This window comes from Eretmochelys imbricata, chromosome 1 (assembly GCF_965152235.1).
Source record: "Eretmochelys imbricata isolate rEreImb1 chromosome 1, rEreImb1.hap1, whole genome shotgun sequence".
Taxonomy (NCBI): Eukaryota; Metazoa; Chordata; order Testudines; family Cheloniidae; genus Eretmochelys; species Eretmochelys imbricata.
This window is the reverse complement of record NC_135572.1, coordinates 9,460,613-9,479,515: the sequence shown is the minus strand read 5'-3', so window position 1 is coordinate 9,479,515 and position 18,903 is coordinate 9,460,613. Positions and strand designations below refer to the sequence as shown.

The 18,903-nt window shown below is 49.8% G+C and overlaps 1 protein-coding gene across 1 annotated transcript; it reads left to right on the top strand.

The window, feature by feature from the left end:
• The first annotated feature begins 123 nt into the window (after positions 1-123).
• On the top strand, positions 124-12,697 carry LOC144279861 (ecto-ADP-ribosyltransferase 5-like). The gene is made up of 5 exons (XM_077841558.1): positions 124-150; positions 7,057-7,143; positions 9,176-9,872; positions 11,079-11,111; positions 12,347-12,697. The coding sequence occupies exons 2-5, from the start codon at positions 7,078-7,080 to the stop codon at positions 12,487-12,489; spliced, it is 939 nt and encodes a 312-aa protein (XP_077697684.1). The 5' UTR covers positions 124-150; positions 7,057-7,077; the 3' UTR covers positions 12,490-12,697.
• Positions 12,698-18,903: the final 6,206 nt, after the last annotated feature.

Here is an 18,903-nt window from a genome sequence, read left to right as displayed (position 1 = left end):
AGTCTGCAGGGCCGTTTCTTAGATAAAGTCAAACTATTTCCTGTGTCATGAACACTGCAGATTAAGTTCTACAACTGCAGCCATCTCTTGCTCAGGCCAGCAGCCTGCCAGGGACTCAGAAAAGTCAAAACAGGGACTTGGGAAAGTCAGGTATAGTAACATCATTAAATCCTTACTCTTCATTATCCTAATTACAGACCCTTCTGCTGCATTTATCTCTAGACAACAGGTTAGACGATGATACAAATCTGCCTGAAGTTACACCTGTCCAGTACCTGTGGAACCGAGGGGGAGGGTGGGCCAGTGGATAAAGCAGCTGACTTGGAGCGAGGAGACCAAGGCTTTCCTCCCAGCTCTGCCCCTGGCCCGCTGGGTGTGACAATGGGCAAGTCACTCTACCTCGCTTTCTTCTACCAGCCTTTGTCTGCTCTAGATTGTAAGATTTTTGGGGATTGGCACAGCCTACCTATGGACAGCCCCTAGCACAACGGGGCCACAATCTGGGTTGGGAGCTCTGGGCATGTTTGTTATGCAGATTGTAATATCAGAGGGTAGAATCTGGGGGGTGCACAGACTGAAAAGTCCAATATTTTCTATTGAGTTGATTTTAGAGCTTTAACTTGTTATAAAATTATAAAAGCTTTTGGGATGGGGAAACTACGGAAATGTTTTAAAACCCTCTGCAGTGAAAACAAAAAAAATCCGCTTATTTTGCTCACATGTACATCATAAAAGACATTGACCACAACTGTTTCCATAGAGTGCAAACATCCCTGATTGTTCGTTGTAAAGATCCATCCTCTACTGACACAACTACCCTGAATTTTTGCGGACTCTCCACCATAGATTTCTTTATAGACCCTCTCGACGAGCCACCTGCACCTGGATCTACCTACCCCACCAGGCCCCAACCAGCTGCATCTGGATCCCCACCCCACTGAGCCCTCTGACAACCAGAGTAAGAGCTGGCTCACTTTGGAGCAAAATCACTGAGAGCCGTCCCACATCTTTTTACCGGGACAGATTTATATCTGTTATTTTCCTCTGTCAGGGGCTCTGTAGTTTTTACGCTGATGTAGCTGGTCAGGGCCACTGCTACATCCCCTCCCGCCATACACATGGCTGACCTTAACCCCACTGAAATTAGGACTTCAAAACTCCTCTCCAGACATACCCATGCGTGCAAATGTAAACTGGGGAATGATGCTGCTATTGTGGGGAACTTTCCTGGCTTCTGCACTACCCCTGGAATTGGCTGGCGAAAGGATAAGTCCCCACCCCAGCTCCCTTTACCCAGAGGCCTGCCTGACCTTAGGGACTCCTCTTCCACTCTCTTGTGTGGCAGAGTCCTCATAACCCCAACAAGGCTGGGCCCAGGACTCCTGGGGGAAGTAACCCGCCATCTTGTGGTGGTCACTTAGGACAGGAGCTAGGGTGGCCCCGCTCCGGGGTGCTGTCTCCCGTACCCACTGAGCACTGCATTCAGTTCAAACCACATACAATTTATTAAACAGCAGCAGCAAGAGAAATAAGGGAAAATGGGAAAGGTGAAACAAGGAACCTGCCCCGTGGGCATGGAGAAACCACAAACAGTGTCTCTGGGACATAAGGGAAGTTCACAGTCTGTTCTTCACACATCCCAGGCCTCCCTCCCAGGCCCTGGGTGTGCAGGTCAGACCCCTGCTCTGGCAGTGGCCACACGCCCACAGAGTCTAGGTGGCAGGACCCTTCTCCCCAGCATCGGCTCCCCTGTTGGGTTTGTGTTTCCCTGCTGAGTGCAGCTTGCAAGGGATCTGGTCGGGTGATGTATCCCTGCACTCCCCCGTCCCCCCGGCTCTCCCAGCCACTCACTGCACTCAGCTGCAGTGTTAGAGGTGACACAGCCGGCACCCGCTCGCCTGGCTCTGGGCCTGCGGCTCCCCACTACAGCTAAGCCCTGGATCCTCATCGGGGCAACTGGTCTGCGCTGCCCCAGCTCTGCCCCCAGCCCAGCTCTGGCTGCAGCTCTCTCCTTAGCTCTGCCCTACTCTGTCCCTGGCAGCTCCAGCTCACACCTGGTCCCTGGGCTCCTGAGTCCCTCATTGGCCTGCCTGCCCTGTCAATCAGGCTGACCTGGAGCATTGGCCTCTCCCATTGGCCCTGGGGACTGTCAGCCTCAGGATCCTCATTTCTTCTCCGCTCTTCCCCTTTCTCCTGGTATTGGCAGAGGGTCAACCAAAAAACCCCACTGAGTTTCACTAAGGGACCATCTCAGTTCAGTGGTGAAGGCACTCGGCCAGGTTTATTGTCGCCAAAGCATGGCCCTAGCTCCCACTAGTAACTTCAGGGACACTAACTTACGAATGTGTGTGACAATGAACCAGCTCAGTCAGTGCCTGGGACGCTGCCCCCTCAGCTGGACAAAGGTGCCCCTCCTATGGCTTCTCCTTTTATACATTAACACAGACAAGTTACAGATTGCACTCCAGATGTGGATGGTTACCGGCCTTATCCTGGTACCTGCTAATTCGACCAAAACATCCCCATCCATTATCCTGTCATCCCATCCTTATCTTACTCAGATCGGCATGTCCCTGTACCATCTCCTCGGAATGTGTTCACGCCGTTACTTGAGAACTCTGGGTGTCCTGTACCAACATCTTCAGTCAGGACTGTGCTTACTTGGTTTTAGCCAATACCTGGTGTGTTGCTATATTGCCCAGGCCAGGCCTACTCTGGTTCACAGCCTTTGGTTCACACTGTTAGTTACGCCTAGGGCTCTAGCAAGGCCTATATCATGCTTCCATGCCGAGGCAAGATTACATTAAGGGGAAGAAAATCCTGTAACAGAAGGAACATTTATCCACATTTTAGTGATATTTTACTGAATTTCTAGGGGCAGGTGTGATGCTCCCCTCTAGTGTTATCTGGACTTGTGATCTACTAGTTCACTCCAATCCTCAGCTCTGGGAACCAGACTTACCTTGCGCTGCTGTGAGAACCCCCACTCCTGGGCTGTTCATGCACAGCCTCTGGCATGTAAGCTGTTTGGATTGTGCAACTGAATGACACTAGCCAATATCTCCGCTCCCAGACCCAACCCTAGGAACCTCCATCTTGCAGCGTCCAGTTATGCCAGCAGGAAGCTGCAAGCTTATATGAGTTCATCAATTTAACAAAGAAATTGACATGCACCAGGCTTGTTATCCCAAGGGGAGTCTCTGACACGCTTCAAACCGAACGCACTGCTTCAGGTAGAAGAAACAAACAAATTTATTAACTACAAAGATAGATTTTAAGTGATTATAAGTCAAAGCACAACAGTTTGGATTTGTTCAAATGAAATAAAAGCAAAACGCATTCTAAGCTGCTCTTAATACTTTCAGTGCCCTTACAAACTTAGATGCTTCTCACCACAGGCTGGCAGGTTGCCCTTCAAGCAGGCTCTCCCCTTTGATTAGCACTTCAGTCGCTTGGTGGTGGTGTCTGTAGATGGAGGTGGAAGAGAGAGGAAGAGCATGGTAAATGTCTCTCCCTTTTATCATGTTCTTTCTTCCCTCTTGGCTTTGCACACTCCCCCTTCAGACTCAGATGAGCATTACCTCATTGCAATCCCAAACTGACCAAAGGAAGGGGGTGATTCACTTGAGAGTCCAACAGATCCTTTGTTGCTGCCGAGGCCAGTGTCCCTTGTTCCTGTGAGGCTGGGCTGGGTTTGTTCCATACATGCCCTGATGAAGTGTGAACTGCCCCTCTGCTCTTGGAAAGTTTTTGTCTGGGCTTGTTTAAAGCCATGAGGACACATTTTCAGCCTCATAACTATATACATGAAATTATAACCTATAACAATAATGCTCAGTGCATCTTTAGTCTTATGAAGACACCCAACATGACAAACTTTGCATTAGATACCACACAATCATTTTACAAGGATGAACATGGGGGTGCTGGGTGTTTTCCCGAGGTACAGAGTGTATGAGCAGGGCCTGGTGAAATCTACAGTGTCTTCCCGTCAGCCCTAGAGAAGATGTGTGAAAAAGTAACACAGTCTGGAATTGTATTCAGTATTTTGCAGAGCCTTCAACTCTCCTACAAACCCCAGGCGAAGTTATAGCCTACGGAGTCTTTGGAGAGCAACTCCATTACTGGTTCTACAGGAAGATGGCTGAGACAGAGAGAGGAAATGTGTAAAAAAATCAGTCTGAGGTTCAGAAAAGCACACAAATGGGGTTTTACAGTGGAAAGGTGGTGTTCTCTCCTTGAGAATCAGGCATTTATTTGGACTTACATTCAAAAGGGGATCCTGCCTTAAAAAAGAAAACATGAAGCACTGAGAATGTGGCTGTATCCCCCCAAATGTGTCAAAGCTCAGATATATTTTGGTGTAACCCTTCTGCCAGGCAAAGCCAGCAGCAACCAGGGCCCGGTTCATTGTCTAGGGGTTCCTTTCTATCGATACAACAGAGAACCGGCGCAAGCCCCCACCCAGTAACCTGCGAAAATTACACACCACCCCCGGGCACCTCTGAGAGGCAAGCACGGAGTCTGAGCATACAAAAGAAACTTTTAATAAAAGGAGGGAAGTAACTTGGTGTTAATTTGGGAAAATGCCACAAACAGTGTTCATAAACATAAATCATGAGCAACAGATCCACCCCCAAGTAAGTTGGGCAGTGATCTTTCCCCCTCAAGTTCTTAAGTCCAGCAACTCAAAAATCCCTATCCCATGCCTGACTCTTCTCTGCACCCCATTCAGAGTTGCTGACCTTGGTCAGTGCAGACCAAGGGTTCAGAGGTGCATCTGCAGAGTTCACCTCCCACCCTGGGTGGAGTGGGGGGTATAGAGGTACCTTATTCACTCCGCTGCTCAGGCACTCGCTCGCTGACCCTCTCTGCCAGCCACCCTGCTGGCCACTCGCTGTGCTCACCGCCTCACCAGCCACTCGTTCACAAGCCAACTGCTAGTCACATTCTGCTGCCACCTGCCTCTCTGCTGTGACCTCTGCACCTCAGTATCTTAGTGATGCTCAGCTCTCTGCAGGCTGGGCAGAGACACTGCCCCATCTCAAGCGATTTCAGCTCTCAGTAATTTTTAGCTCTTAGCAGGTTGGGCAGAAACACAGTCCTACCACAACTTATTTCTGCTCTGATTGAGCATTTAAAAAAAACAAAAGAGGCTCCTAATGAAGCCTATTTAGCTCTTTCTTTGAGCTGTGGGAAGGAAAGGGTCAAAACAATCTGGGGACTCCTAGGGAGAATCTGCACACCTCCTGGCTGGGACAGCTGTCCCCACCCCTCTTACTTTCACAGGGCTCTGCGTTTGAGCCCCTGGCTTAACAAGGTTCTTTCATCTGAGGATGACCCCCTCATTTGGGACAGTTAAGCACAGTCCTGCTTCCCTGTATTACAATAATGCGACCAATATTGGTAACAGCATTTCACTACCCCTGCATTCAGTTTTAATTTTTTTAATTAAAGCTAATGTTAGTCACAGGTTAAGAAAAGAGTGTCTGTAAATCTGGGTATACTGCTTAGATTATCCACAAATACAAAGTTTGTTTTTAAAGTTGTAAGATACATACAGTGCATAATCAGCAATAACCTAAATTAAGGTGAATAAATTTAAGAATACAGTTTATTAGCATCCAAGTATTTGGGTACATCACTCATGAAAAGTTATTCAGAGTGTCGGTTGTGGAAGGCAAATATAGCAATGAGTGAAGATTGTCCCTCAGTAATTGAGAACTTAGTGTAGGTTGTCCACTTAGAAAATACAATCCATGAGGAATGTATTTTAGTTACTTTCCCCACTGATTTATAACCCAACCCTAGCCAAAGTTGATAATTTTGAGCAACAGCGTTCTAAGCAGAATAGGTGTCTAAGCAGAGTAGGTGTGTTTATGTAAATACAGTTTTCTCCGGAAGTTTCTCCCCTCCCAGCTAGCTGTCAGGGAAGAAGTCAGCAGACCCTGCTTACATTGGCAGTGTCAAACTACAATGGAAGATCCATTTCAAACGAAGATGCATCACCTGGCCCATTGTTATTAAAAGAAATATGAAATGTGTTCAGATTCATTTTCTACCCACCTGGCAGGGGAGGGATGGCATTTCCAGGTGTTCAGTGGAAGTCCCATCCTTCCCTGGAAACACCCCAAGCCTGTTGCTTCCCACTCCTGGCCCTACCTCTGCTTTCCCTGAACAAGACACTGCCACTCCCTAGTCCCCATGTCACTGGTTCTCCCCCAGGGTCCAGACTCCAAATTCCAATGCCTGGATCCCTTTCCCTGGCCAGAAAATCAACCCCCAAAGTCCCAAGTCCCCACCATACCCTCTAAACCAGGGATCGGCTCAGCAGGCAAAGAGGAGAGGCAAGCAGGGGAGTTTTTCAGGGCGTAGCCATGGATCTGGTGCATGGAGGTAAAGGGACTTGGTAAGTTGCATGCTGGTCTGTTTGCTGGTCCCTGACCTGGCCAGGTGACCATGGCCTGCGTTTGTGTCTCTGAGAGGGGCCATATGATTGTGACCGGATCAGCCCTGGTGTTTGACATCTGAGTCACTGATCACCCCGTTAGCCACAGGGCAGAACTAAGCAGCGAGGCACAGAGTGTATAAGGTAGTTGCCAAGCAAACACTTGACCAGGCACTTGGGTGAGGTACTGAAATATTGAGCTATGTCATTATTTTAGCCACATTCCCTAGGATATGATCAACAGACCTGCCTGACCGCTGGTTTCTGTGTATTGTGCTGTGTAATGGCACTTACAAGTAAACACAGCAGCACTACGGGTCATATTTCTAACTCCCAAAGGCTTTTAGGGAAATGTGATCACCATGAAGTGAAAGCAGGATTTCCCCACAACTACTCCCCTCCTCCCAGCTGAGAACTGTATTTCAGGATCAAACCCACCTCCGTTACGGCTGGGCTGCAGTCTGGGAGATTACCAATTCCCACCTGGGAAATCCTAGTTACTGAATGTGGAACAATGGATCACGGTGAAACAATCGGGAGGATGTTTAGGTTTGGTGTGTTCTTTCCCCCCAAATCTCCACTGATTTTCCTGATGGATTTTCCTGCAGCTGCACAGGGATGTTGGAACCATGATGAAGCCTCTGCTGATCCCCTTGACATACTTCTGTCTTCACACCTGGCTGGGAATCCCTCAGGTAAACTCTTGAGCTTTGCCAGTGAAGCACTCTGTATTTTCTTGTGTTTCTGCTCAAGGCTATGCAGGCACCCACACTGCCTTAGACCCACAGACATGTAGGGCTGGAAGGGATCTTGAGAGGTCATCTAGTGCAGGGTTGTGGGCTGAGACCAGCCTGGACAGGTGTTTGTCTAATCAGGGCCCCACAACCCCTTCCGCAGTGGCTGGTAGGGGAACCCCGGCCCTCCCACAAAACTGGGTTCCAGTCCAGGGACCCTCTGAGCAGCAGCCAAGGTCTGTTCTGTCAGACTCCTTGCTGCTGCCTCCCTTGACATCTTCCTACCACAGCCCTTTTCCAGCCCGCACAGCCTCCCCCGGCTCACCCTTCTTTCAGGGCTGGGCTCGCAGGGCTCCCCCGTGGAATCCCCCAACACAATCCCAAACCAAAAGAACAAAATTAAACTAATTTCTGCCTGGCTCAGGCTTCCTCCCCTCCCTGCGGGAGCCTTCCTGTTCCCCTCAGGTCTCTCCACTCTTTACTGCCAGGAGAGGGACTGCCGAGGTCTTCCCCCTCTCCCTGCAGTCCCTCAAACTCCAGTCCAAACGACCCCTAGGCTTTACCAACACTGCCTCTGGCTTCCTCCTGACCTGAGGCAACTCACCTCTGGCCGCAGGCTTCACTGCCCCCAGCCTCCCAGGCCTTCTTCTGGCTATGGGCTCTCCAGTTCTGGCTCCAAGCCTTTCTCTGCCTTTAGCCCAAGCGGGGACATCCCCAGCCACCCCAGCTGGGTTTGATCAGCAGTTGTGCCTAACACCCCTCCAGGTGCCACCCCACAGCCTAAAGGGGCTCAGGCTCCTGTTAAGCCCTGGTTAACCAGTGTGGGGTTTATACAACCCACCACAACAGTGTTGCCGTCCTCCATGTGCATTCGGGGGTTGGATCCTAGATGGAACCTTCCCACGGGCACCGCCAGCCTTGGAGCATGCAGTGCATGGCAGGCATATGGAGATGGCAACCCACTGACTCCCTCTGAGGTAAATGGGGGTAGTTTCTAGATATTCCTGTGGGAGTGGATTGGGATCTCAGTCCCTCCTAGCGCCCTCCCTTCTATGTCCCTTGTTCCCCTTGCTTTGTCTTTCCTATTGATGTATCCCTTCCTGCCTTTCTTCCTAACCCTACATCTGCCCACAATATATTTATTACACTAACATAGACCCCAGTAAACTAAAAACACCTCTGTCATGGGTACATGGTTCTCTGGTCTCTGAGTGCATCCCTTCGGGTGTCAGGCCTTGTGCCTTTACCCTCCTGGGCAGGAATCCTGTGATTCTCCCACTCTCAGACGGGGCCCTGGGCTGAGGTACCTGTGTGTCCATCATGCTTACCCAGCAGCTCCGGCTGAGTTCAGGTCCCTGCGGTTCATCCCTTCGGGAGTCGGGGCGCAGTGTTGTATCTGCTGACACCAAAGAAGTGTTGTTCATTTTACTGTGGGAACAAATCGTTTAGAGAAACCGGATTTTAAAACAACCCACAGTCCACACTCACATCAGTCTTACCTAAAGGGCTACCATCCCCTGGGGCTAATGTAGGCAGGCTCTCTGCACCCCAGCTGGACCTGTCTTTGAGCCTGGCTCCCTTGAACAACTCCCTCTCCCCTCTTAACTAAGGGTTCCTTGTTAAACCCGACACAGATTTTCTGATCCCCTGCATTCCCAGACCTCTTGTATCCATCCCCTGCATCCCAGGAACCAGGGCAACAGACAGTATTAATCAATTACTACAGGGCAGCTACAAACGCATCACACCCACCCTGCTCCTCCCTCCCAAAAAAATCGAGGCGCCAATGTGACATTTGCCAAGCAACACACTGAGGATTCTGCTTGTGTGTCCCATCCCTTTCTCCCACCTTTCCTCTGTCTTGGGGCAGAGGCCATCTTCCAGTGTATTTGTACTGGGCCAAGCACAACAGGGCCCTGATCCTGGGTGGGACCTTTAGATGCTATTGTAACACAAATGCTAATGTGACTGTACGTTTCCTTTATTCTCCCAGGCAAAATGTCAGGTGGAGCTGAGCATGATGGATGACGCTTTTGATGACCAATATCTAGCATGTGCTGAAGAAATGGATGGAATTGCACCTGGACTGCTAGAAAAAGAAAAGTCCATGTCCTCACTGTTTAGCAGGGTGTGGGAAAACTCAGAAAAAAAATGGGAACTTGTAAAGAAAAAGATTTCTCTGCCCATAGGCTTTAAAGATGAGCATGGAAGAGCCATTATAGCCTACACTGACAATGACTTTCACAGTGAGTTGAATGCGGCAGTCAGAGGGGCTGGGACATCTCGAGCTCATTACATGGCCAGTTTCCACTTCAAAGCCTTTCATTATTATTTGACAAGAGCTTCACAGCTCTTACGAGGGAGGTGTGATATGATGTACAAAAGGACGGTGTACCGAGGGGTTTCTGTCAGACTTCAGCACACGGGATCAGGTCACATTAGGTTTGGATACTTTGCCTCTTCGTCTTTTGATATAGGAGTAGCTAAGAAATTTGGCATGGACACATTGCTCACCATTCACACTTGCTCTGGTGTTAAGATCAGGGCCTTCTCATGCATTCAGGAGGAGGAAGAAGTATTAATCCCAGTCCATGAGATATTCAATGTGTCCCGAAGACAAGGGAGTAACCGCTTTGTCCTCCGGAGCACAAACCGGACCTGCAGCCATTTTAACTGTGCATACCTGGGTGGTGAGTACTGGGCTGAACATGAGAAATATCTGTGTAGGGCTATTTGCTGTGGAGAATTTGAAAACCCCACTTCAGGGAGAGCTGATGAGAGGGACGCTGACTTGGGGACTTGCCACCAGGACCAGGGGAGACAGGCTGCCACGACTCTTGCTGCTAGGGAGGACCTCGGGCTGGGGAGGGTGGACACTGGGTCCCAAGCGCTCACTTAGGAAAGAGAAGGTGCCTAGATGCCTAGACACCCACGACACCAGGTGTCCTGCTTTGAGCAAGGGGTTAGACTAAATGACCTCCTGAGGTCTCTTCCAACCCTAATCTTCTATGATTCTATGACACCCTGGCAATGGGAGCACTAGGAAGACAGGTGTAGGCCCCAAAACACTGCGAGTCTTCAACACACACATGTCTCGTACAGAGTCCACAAGAGCCGTGGCAGAGCAGCTGTGGCTCCTCAGACACAGCACAGCAAATCCACAGGCTGTGGAAAAGGGAGCAGTCAGGTGGCATCGTGTGCAGATGGCACATTATTTAGGGCAGTCAGGACTAGGGATGACAGTGAGGAACTTCAGAGAGATCTAACCAAGTTGGGTGAATGGGCAACACAAGATCAGGTGAACTTCACTGACACACATTCAAGGTAATGCACTTTGTGAGGAATAATTTCCCTGGATTGTTAATGAGCTGTATCAACTCAGAAGGAAACCCGGCCATCATTGTGGAGAGTTCAGTGCAAATCTCAATGAAAAGCTCTGTTCAATGTGCTGCTAGGTCTATAAAGGAAACATAAATGCTTGAAGCATAAGGAATGATGGGATGGAGAATAATGTAAAAATATTATAACAGCATTATATGAACCCATGGGAATTAACTATTTATATAGACAGAATCTCCACAGTTATGTTACATAGGATAAAAAATTGTTTTTAAAAGAGCAATAAACCCTTAGGCCTGAGGTTATAAGGCAGTCACTAACTGCCAGGGTTGGGGAAGTAATTTCCTGTATGCGTAGGTAATTCCACTCTGGGGTTTCTTACAGCTTCACCTGATGCAGCTGGGCCTGACCTCAGTCAGGGACAGGACACCAGGCTAGATGTAGCCTGTTGGCGGGATCCAGTCTGACAATTACTATGTTTCTCTGGAAATAGTAGAATGGAGTTGAAAATTCTACCTGAGGTCACATTTCATTGACCCTCTCTGTTTGTACCGTAGGAGAGAAGAACCAAATGTGTCTTGACAACTCTGGTAAGAAAGAAACATTTTGTTTTCATTGATTTGACCATAACTTCCCCTCTGTATTTAGGGGCAGGGCCAAGACCAACCCCACCACGCAAACATGTCATACACAGGGAAACAACTTGAGAAAAAAGTGGGGTGAACTGCACGTTCTGTCCGTTTATCCAGGTTCTCGTATGGAGCTCATGACTCGTATCTGAGCACCTTCACGTCTGACTCAATTCCAGGCACAGTTGATTTCAGAAAATAAATGTAAGGAAAATAACCCCTTAAAGCACTAATGATTCAACTTCATTGTTCTGAACTAAAGGCTGAACACACATCCCCTCACCCAACACCACAAGTGTGTCTCTATCTCTCTCCTCTCATAACTAGACCCATTCTGTCCCCAGTGGGGCGACATCCTCCCAAAGGACGAAACAGGACCATTTTACCAGAGCTCAGAAAAATCTCAACAAAATATTTTCTCGTTGGAATTTGAAAATTTGTCAAACTCTAAACCTTTTGCAGAGACTTTGATTTTGACACTGTTCTGTCAGAACGTTGCCTGGGTTCTGGCCAGCTCACCCGCCTGGCTCCTTGGCAGCTTGGCTGGTGGGCTGCCTAAGAGTCATTGACCCCAGGACTTCCAGTGCCCCCGACTCTGGGACAGCCTGCTTGGTGGACTGTCCCAGAGCTGATGCTCCCTTCTCTTGTGTGGAGAATTTCAAAATTTGGGTTTTTTTTATTCCATGTCAGAACAAAAGCAAATTTTGAAATATCAAAATCCTCCATGAAATGGAATGACTCTTCTCTGCCCAGCTCCACATTTTCCCTAAAGCCAATAAAAAAAAAAACAAGCCCAAAACAGAAATGGTGTTACTGGTGTCTGCAGCCAGTCTTTCATAGACTTATGTCTTTTATTCATAACTGGTCTGGAATACACTTAGGTGGCAGACAACAAGCTCCAAATCAGAGCCTCTGGGACTGGCTTGGGTGAAACGTGCTCACTAATGATTGATACCAAAGGAACAAGCAGGCTGAGGAGGGAGGAAGCCGGTGAAATATCTCACCAGTGAGGTGAATGTCCCAGGGAAATCCCAGGATGGGGTGTCCTGCAGAGGGGAAATGGATTAATGTTGTCCCTCTGGCATAAACAGATTCCAGTAGCTGTTGGGAAGGGTACCGGTGTCCAGCTTTAAAGATCTCTGTCAGTGTGAAATAATTTCCTATCACTTCTTTGATCTGCTTTTTCCTATCAACAGCTACTAGAGGCGGCATTGCCTTCCCCAGTGTTCTGAGCCATTTACTGTGTGGAGGATCCATCATCCTGGTTCATGTTGCTGCTCTGAAGCGGTTTGCTGGTTTCTCAATTGTCGTATTTGTGTTACTCACTTTTTCCCTCTAACACAAATCATGGTGATGGGACTTGCCAGATCCAAAGCCGGCCCGCTATTCTGCCAGCGTTCCAAAGGGAAACCAGGAACATGGAGGGCGTGTCTCTGGTACCTGCTTGGGCAAGCTTTGATGATACGTTATCGATGAGTAGATCGAATTGAAAGCTCATAGTTCTATTCGAGGTGGGATTTGTCTTACAATGGCAAAGCTACAAATTGGTGCCTGTTATATAAATAATTATTTGTATTGCTGTCATGCTAGTACTTTTGTACTGACTTTTGATGACTTCAGTAAAAGACTTTTCAGAAATGAACTAAGTCGGAGTATTTTCATGAATACTTTTGACAGATTTAATCTGGGTCTCAACCAGGTGAAACTGTAACAGCGCAGTTTGTGGGGTCCCATGTCTATATCTCTCAGTCACTTTCATATCAAATTTGCTCAGAAGATTATATTTCTAACTGGAGAGCTCAAGGGCCCAATGCTGGGCTAGTTTACCCACCTGCATGCCCACTGACTGTCCTGGGATTGCATGCTCAGAACTCCCATGCATGACAACGATGCTTCACAAATCAATTAACGCCAACAAATAGGTTCTTACCAGAGCTACCCCAATCTTGTTGGGTACTCTTGGCTGAAACACAAGCAGAACGTTTCAGGTAACTGCAATCTGGTGGGATGTTCAGCCTCAGTCTGAGCTCTCCAGGGACAAACTCTGGTGAGCCTGGCCATGGGAGCTCACCCTGCCTAGACACGGCACTGCAAGTCAATGGGGTTACAATCGAGGAATATTGGAATTAGCACAATCTAGTTGATGGGTCAGACTTTAAAAATAGAGCCAGATTCTTGGAGAGAAATGCCAAGTGCTTCCAGCCAACGAACGACTAACTGCGTTGGGCACCTACGCTGCACTTAAAGATCTCTTGGCATTTTCATGATAAACCGTCGGCTCCTCTCCAGCAGGGATTCTCAGCAGTGTGCCACCTGATGGAATGTTCCATTATCCCGGGGGGATAAAGGGAATTTGGACGCAGACATCTTAGTTTTCTTAGGAATAGAGCAAGAGTCAGGCTAACTCTAACTCTAATAACGCGAGACTTTAAGGCAGGGCCTGGGCGAGTGGGAAGCGAGTGGGAAAACTGTAAGAGATGCTGTTTTGACCTTGTGTTAGATAAGAATGGAACGCAGACTGTAGCAGGAACTGCTGAGAAAAGTAAGATATCAGGAAGGAATATGTATAAACTTTATGGGGGGAGGGATAGCTCAGTGGTTTGAGCATTGGCCTGCTAAACCCAGGGTTGTGAGTTCAATCCTTGAGAGGGCCATTTAGGGATCGGGGGCAAAAATTGGGGATTGGTCCTGCTTTGAGCAGGGGGTTGGACTAGATGACCTCCTGAGGTCCCTTCCAACCCTGATATTCTATGATTCTAGATGCAGCAGTTGATCATTATTGTATGTAACAAAAGGTATAAATGCTTGCCCTAACTATTTATCTGGCAGAGACCTGCCTAGGAAGGGGGAATCCCTGTCCGTGCACACTCTCCCCTTTGCAATTGCTTGAGAATAAAAAGGGTCTCTGACGTGTTGCTGACAAACGCAGAGTGAGGACTTCCACACAGGGTAACAAAGTCCAACTAATAAAAGTCTAATGTCCTCACAAAACCTCTTTGGCCCCGATTCTGGGCCCCATTATCTTTGTACATTTCCCTCAGGGTGCTCAGTTGGCCTTATTCCCTTCTCTGGGCCCCATGCCACTACCCCAGTGCCTGGTAGGGGAACCCAGGGCCTCCTACTAAACTGGGTTCCAGTCCACAGACCCTATAACCAGCAGCCAAGGTCTGTCCTGTCAGACTCCTTGCTGCTGCCTTCATGGACTTCTTCCTGCCACAGCCCTTTTCCAGTCCTTCTCCCCACAGACTCTCTAGGTTCACCCAACTTCAGGGCTGGGACTCAGAGGGCTCCTCCCTGGAATCCCCCAACAATCTGTCTTCGTACTGTGAAACCCATCACTTTATGCTGCTGGCCCAAGGGCTTTCCTATCTTAAACAACACTGTTCCTTCCATTGTGTGAGGGGACTGTTGCCCCCTTACTAACAGTCAGTGGGGGTGTTTCAGTTGGCTAGCTCCCAGTACTAAAAGGGGAAGGGTCTATGGGAAACCAGGACCCTGAGACTGACAGTCTCCAGGAACAATGGGAGAGGCCAATGCTCTAGGTCAGCCGGAATGACAGGACGGGCAGGCTAATCAGGGAGTCAGGAGGCCAGGGAGGTCCCGTCCTCCGTGTGAGCTGGAATTGCCTGGGTCAGACAGAGTGGGGCCGAGCTAAGGAGAAAGCAGGGGCCTGAGCTGAGCTGGGGAGCAGAGCTGGGCCAGATCCAGAGAGAGCAGCACCTGTCCTGGGAGCAGAGCTGCAGCCCCAAAGCCAGAGGCACAGCCCAGAGAGAGCAGACCTGTCCTGGGAGCAGCAACCAGAGCCAGAGGGGCCAGAGAAGCAGCCCAGGAAGCAGGTCAGTGCTGGGAGCAGAGTCACAGAACCAGCCTGCAGAGCAGACCTGTCCTGGGAGCAGAGCTGCAGCAACCAGAGGCAGAGGGGCCAGAGAAGCAGCCCAGGGAGCTGGAGGCAGAGCAGCAGCCGTGCAGAGACCAAGTGGTGCAGCTGGGGCTGGAGCTGTCTCCGGAGCTGGGTGCGGTGAGCAGCTGGGGAGACCGAGGGGGACCCTGGGCAGCGGGCCCAGCACAGGGAGAGGCCTCAGCCAAGGGGCTCTGCAGGCCAGGCTTGGATCGTAACCCCGACAGGGCGGAGGTGACACCGGGAAGAAGGGTCCTACCACTGAGAGCCTGAGAGCGTGTGGCCACCACCAGAGCGAGTGTCCAACCCACAGCATCCCTGCAGCACAGCCAGGGCCTGAGCAGGAGGCCTGGGACTTACAAAGAACCGACTGTGAACTGCCCTGACGTTCCAGAGACATTGTTTGTGATGTTCCCTGCCACAGAGCAGGGTGATGTGTTTCCTTTCACCTTTCCCATTATTCCTTATTCTTTTTAAAATTAATTGTTGATTAAATAACTTGTATTTGCTTTAACTTGTATGTAATGGTCAGTGTGTCAGAGAAGTGCCCAGTGCAGAGAGAGTATCCCGGAGTGGGGACACTCTAGCCCCTGTCCTAGGTGACCGCAGCAGAGTTGGGGGTCGAGCCCCCCCAGGAATCCTGGGCCCAGCCTTTTTGGGGTTACGAGGTCTCTGCCAGACAGGAGAGTGGAAGGGGAGTCCTCAAGGGCAGGGAGGCCACTGGGTAAAGGAAGTGGGAGCGAGGACTCGGGTCCTTTCGCTAGCCCACTTCACCGGGGTAGTGCAGAAACCTGGAAAGTTCCCCACAATAGCGGGACTATTCCCCTGCTTACAATTGGATTGGGGAATTTAACCAGTCTTGAGAAATTCTTCATGACTTGGGCAAGGAAACTTTCTTTCTGATGGGACTAGTGGGTTCTCATTAGTTTCTTAATGATAAAGGGTGGACAAGTGAATGTCTTGGGCTTGGCTTGATAAGTTTTCATGGTAGTTTTGCAAGGCTGCCGTACATAGAATATCAGGGTTGGAAGGGACCTCAGGAGGTCATCTAGTCCAACCCCCTGGGGGCTCAAAGCAGGACCAATCCCCAATTTTGCCCCAGCTCCCTAAATGGCCCCCTCAAGGATTGAACTCACAACCCTGGGTTTAGCAGGCCAATGCTCAAACCACTGAGCTATCCCTTCCATGTGTTCATAGAGTCTTCCACTAGCTGGCGCGATAGCTCTTTCTTAGGGTATGTCTATACTATGAAATTAGGTCAATTTTATAGAAGTCGATTTTTAGAAACCGATTTTATACAGTCAATTGCGTATGTCCACACTAAGCGCATTAAGCCAGTGGAGTGAGTCCTCACTACCGTGGCTCGCATCAACTTACAGAGCGGTGCACTATGGGTAGCTATCCCACAGTCTCTGCTGCCCATTGGAATTCTGGGTTAAGCTCCCAATGCCTGATGGGGCAAAAACATTGTTGCGGGTGGTTTTGGGTACACGTCGTCAGTCACCCCTCCCTCCCTCTGTGAAAGCAATGGCAGACAATTGACAGCAGCAGGTCCAGCTCCTAGGTGGAGGCACACAAGAGGCTCCCCGCGGCTCTCGCCTGCAGGCACCACCCTCCAAGCTCCCATTGCCAATGGGAATGCGGAGGCGGTTCTCGGGGTCGGGGGAGTGCACGGAGTCCTGTAGCCTCCCAGCCTAGAAGTCAGACCCTCTGCTGGCTGCTTCCAGAGCACAGCGCAGTGTCGGAGCAGGTAGGCAGTAGCTTGCCTTAGCTGGACAGCACCGTCGTCAGGACTTTTAATGTCCCGGTCAGCGGTGCTGACCAGAGCAACCCAGGGCCTTAAATACCACGACCCACTAGTGGGTCGTGACCTGAACTTTGAAAAATGCTGGGTTACACTCTGATGGGGTGGACTAGACCCTGAGACCCCCTGCTGGAGGCCTTGTGCCCCTGCCACACCCCACCCCAGAAAAGAGCAGTAGGTCGGTCCTCCAAGCTGCCTAGAGCGGCTGTGTGGGAGGCAGCCAATCAGGGCCCAGCAGGTCAGTATAAGAAGAGCTGCAGGGCCAGCTTAGCAGGACTTCAGTTTCCTTGCTAGAGCTGGGTGGTGCTCCAGGCTGGTTGCTGGGACTCCGGAAGGACAAGGCCTTGAGATAAGGGTGAAGAATGTGCGGGAGCCATGGGGAAGCGGCCCAGGGAATTATAGCAGCAAGACCGTTTATTTAAAGGGACGTTACAGTTGGCTGCTATCTATAGGGTCCCTGGGCTTGGACCTGGAGTAGAGGGTAGGCCTGGTTTCCCCCCAACCCCTGGTAAAGTGGCCTGGACTTTAAGGGACAAACCTGTATATTAAGTATTGGTGCCAACTCTGTGGGTTCTCCAGGGCTGGAGCACCCACAGGGAAAAATTAGTGGGTGCTGAGCACCCGCCGGCAGCCCTCCTATCAGCTTCCCCTCCAGTGCCTCCCACACGCTAGCGGGCCCTGCTGATCAGCACCTCCCCCCTGCCTCCTGTGATCAGCTGTTTTGTGGAATTCGGGAGGCTCTGAGGGGGGAGGAGCAAAGACATGGTGCGCTTGGGGGAGGGGGAGCGGAACTGGGCAGGAAGGGGTGGGCCGGGGGTGGAGCAGGGGCAGAAAGAGGTGGGGTGAGAGTAGGGTCTTGGAGGAAGGGGGTGAGGGGAGGTGGGGCCTGGTGCAGAGCTGGGGGTTTAGCCCCCTCCTCACCCCCCCCCCACTTTTGAAAGTTGGTGCCTATGTTATTAAGGATGGCAATATCCAGTTGGGTGAGAAACTGTTTAGTCTAGCTGTTGCCAATCTAATCGGGTTGAGAGTTTAGACTGTGTGCGCTTTTTTCTTTTGGTAACTAACTCTGACTTTTTGCTTAACTCTTATAGTCACTTAAAATCTATCTTTGTAGTCAATACATTTGTTTAGCTGTTTATCTTTACCAGTGAGTTTGCCTGAAGTGTGTGGCAAATGTGCTGAGGTTTGACAAAGGCTGGTATAAGTCCACTTTCCATTGTTGAAGTGGTGAACCAATTAATAAATTTGCACTGCCCATCTTGAGCAGGGCAAGACGGTATGTTCCTGGGGTAGAAGGCTGTGAGCTGGGGGGATTTGTCCGGTGCCCTTCTCTGTGTGATTCATGAATGGCTCTGGGAGCATTCATGCCGTCGAGCTGGGTGTGGGGCTCCACATGCTGTTGTGCTGAGTGATCACAGCACCTGGAGGGGTTTGCTGCTCGTCACTAGCAAGGCATTGTGAGAGACAGCCCAGGCTGGAGAGAGTTCAGGGGGGCACAGTGGTACCACAGTCCCAGGCTGCACCCCAGGGATCCCATCACAACTGTGTCCAGTTCCAGTGTCCTCCTGATGGCCCAATCTGGCTATTCAGAATATCCGTACACACGCCCTGCCCCTTGCTGGAATACGTCAGCTGCCATGGTAGTGGCCAGGACTACCTATGATGTTACTGATTAGACCCCATGCAATCCCAGTACAGTCAGTGTGCACGCAGGTGGGTAAACTAACTCAGAATTGGACCTTTGATTTCACCAGTTAAAAATATCATCTTCTGAGCAAATTAGATATGAAAGTGACTGAGAGATATAGACAAGGGACCCCACAAACCGTCCTGTTATAGATTCACCTTGCCAAGACACATACTAAACCTATCTACTGTAGTAATGAAAATACTTTGACTTAGTTCATTCCTTAGTCTTTTACTGAAGTCATCAAAAGTCAGTACAAAGTGCTAGCATGACAGGAATACAAGTAATTATTTATATAACAGGCACCACTTTATAGCTCTACCATTGTAAAACAAATCCCACCTGGAATAGAACTGAGCTTTCA

Excerpts from the sequence above, each read along its gene's own strand:
- LOC144279861 (XM_077841558.1), top strand. The coding sequence starts at position 7,078 with ATGATGAAGCCTCTGCTGATCCCCTTGACATACTTCTGTCTTCACACC. Across the intron at positions 7,144-9,175 it reads CCTGGCTGGGAATCCCTCAG|GCAAAATGTCAGGTGGAGCT; the intron begins GTAAACTCTTGA and ends TTATTCTCCCAG. Across the intron at positions 9,873-11,078 it reads TAACTGTGCATACCTGGGTG|GAGAGAAGAACCAAATGTGT; the intron begins GTGAGTACTGGG and ends TTTGTACCGTAG.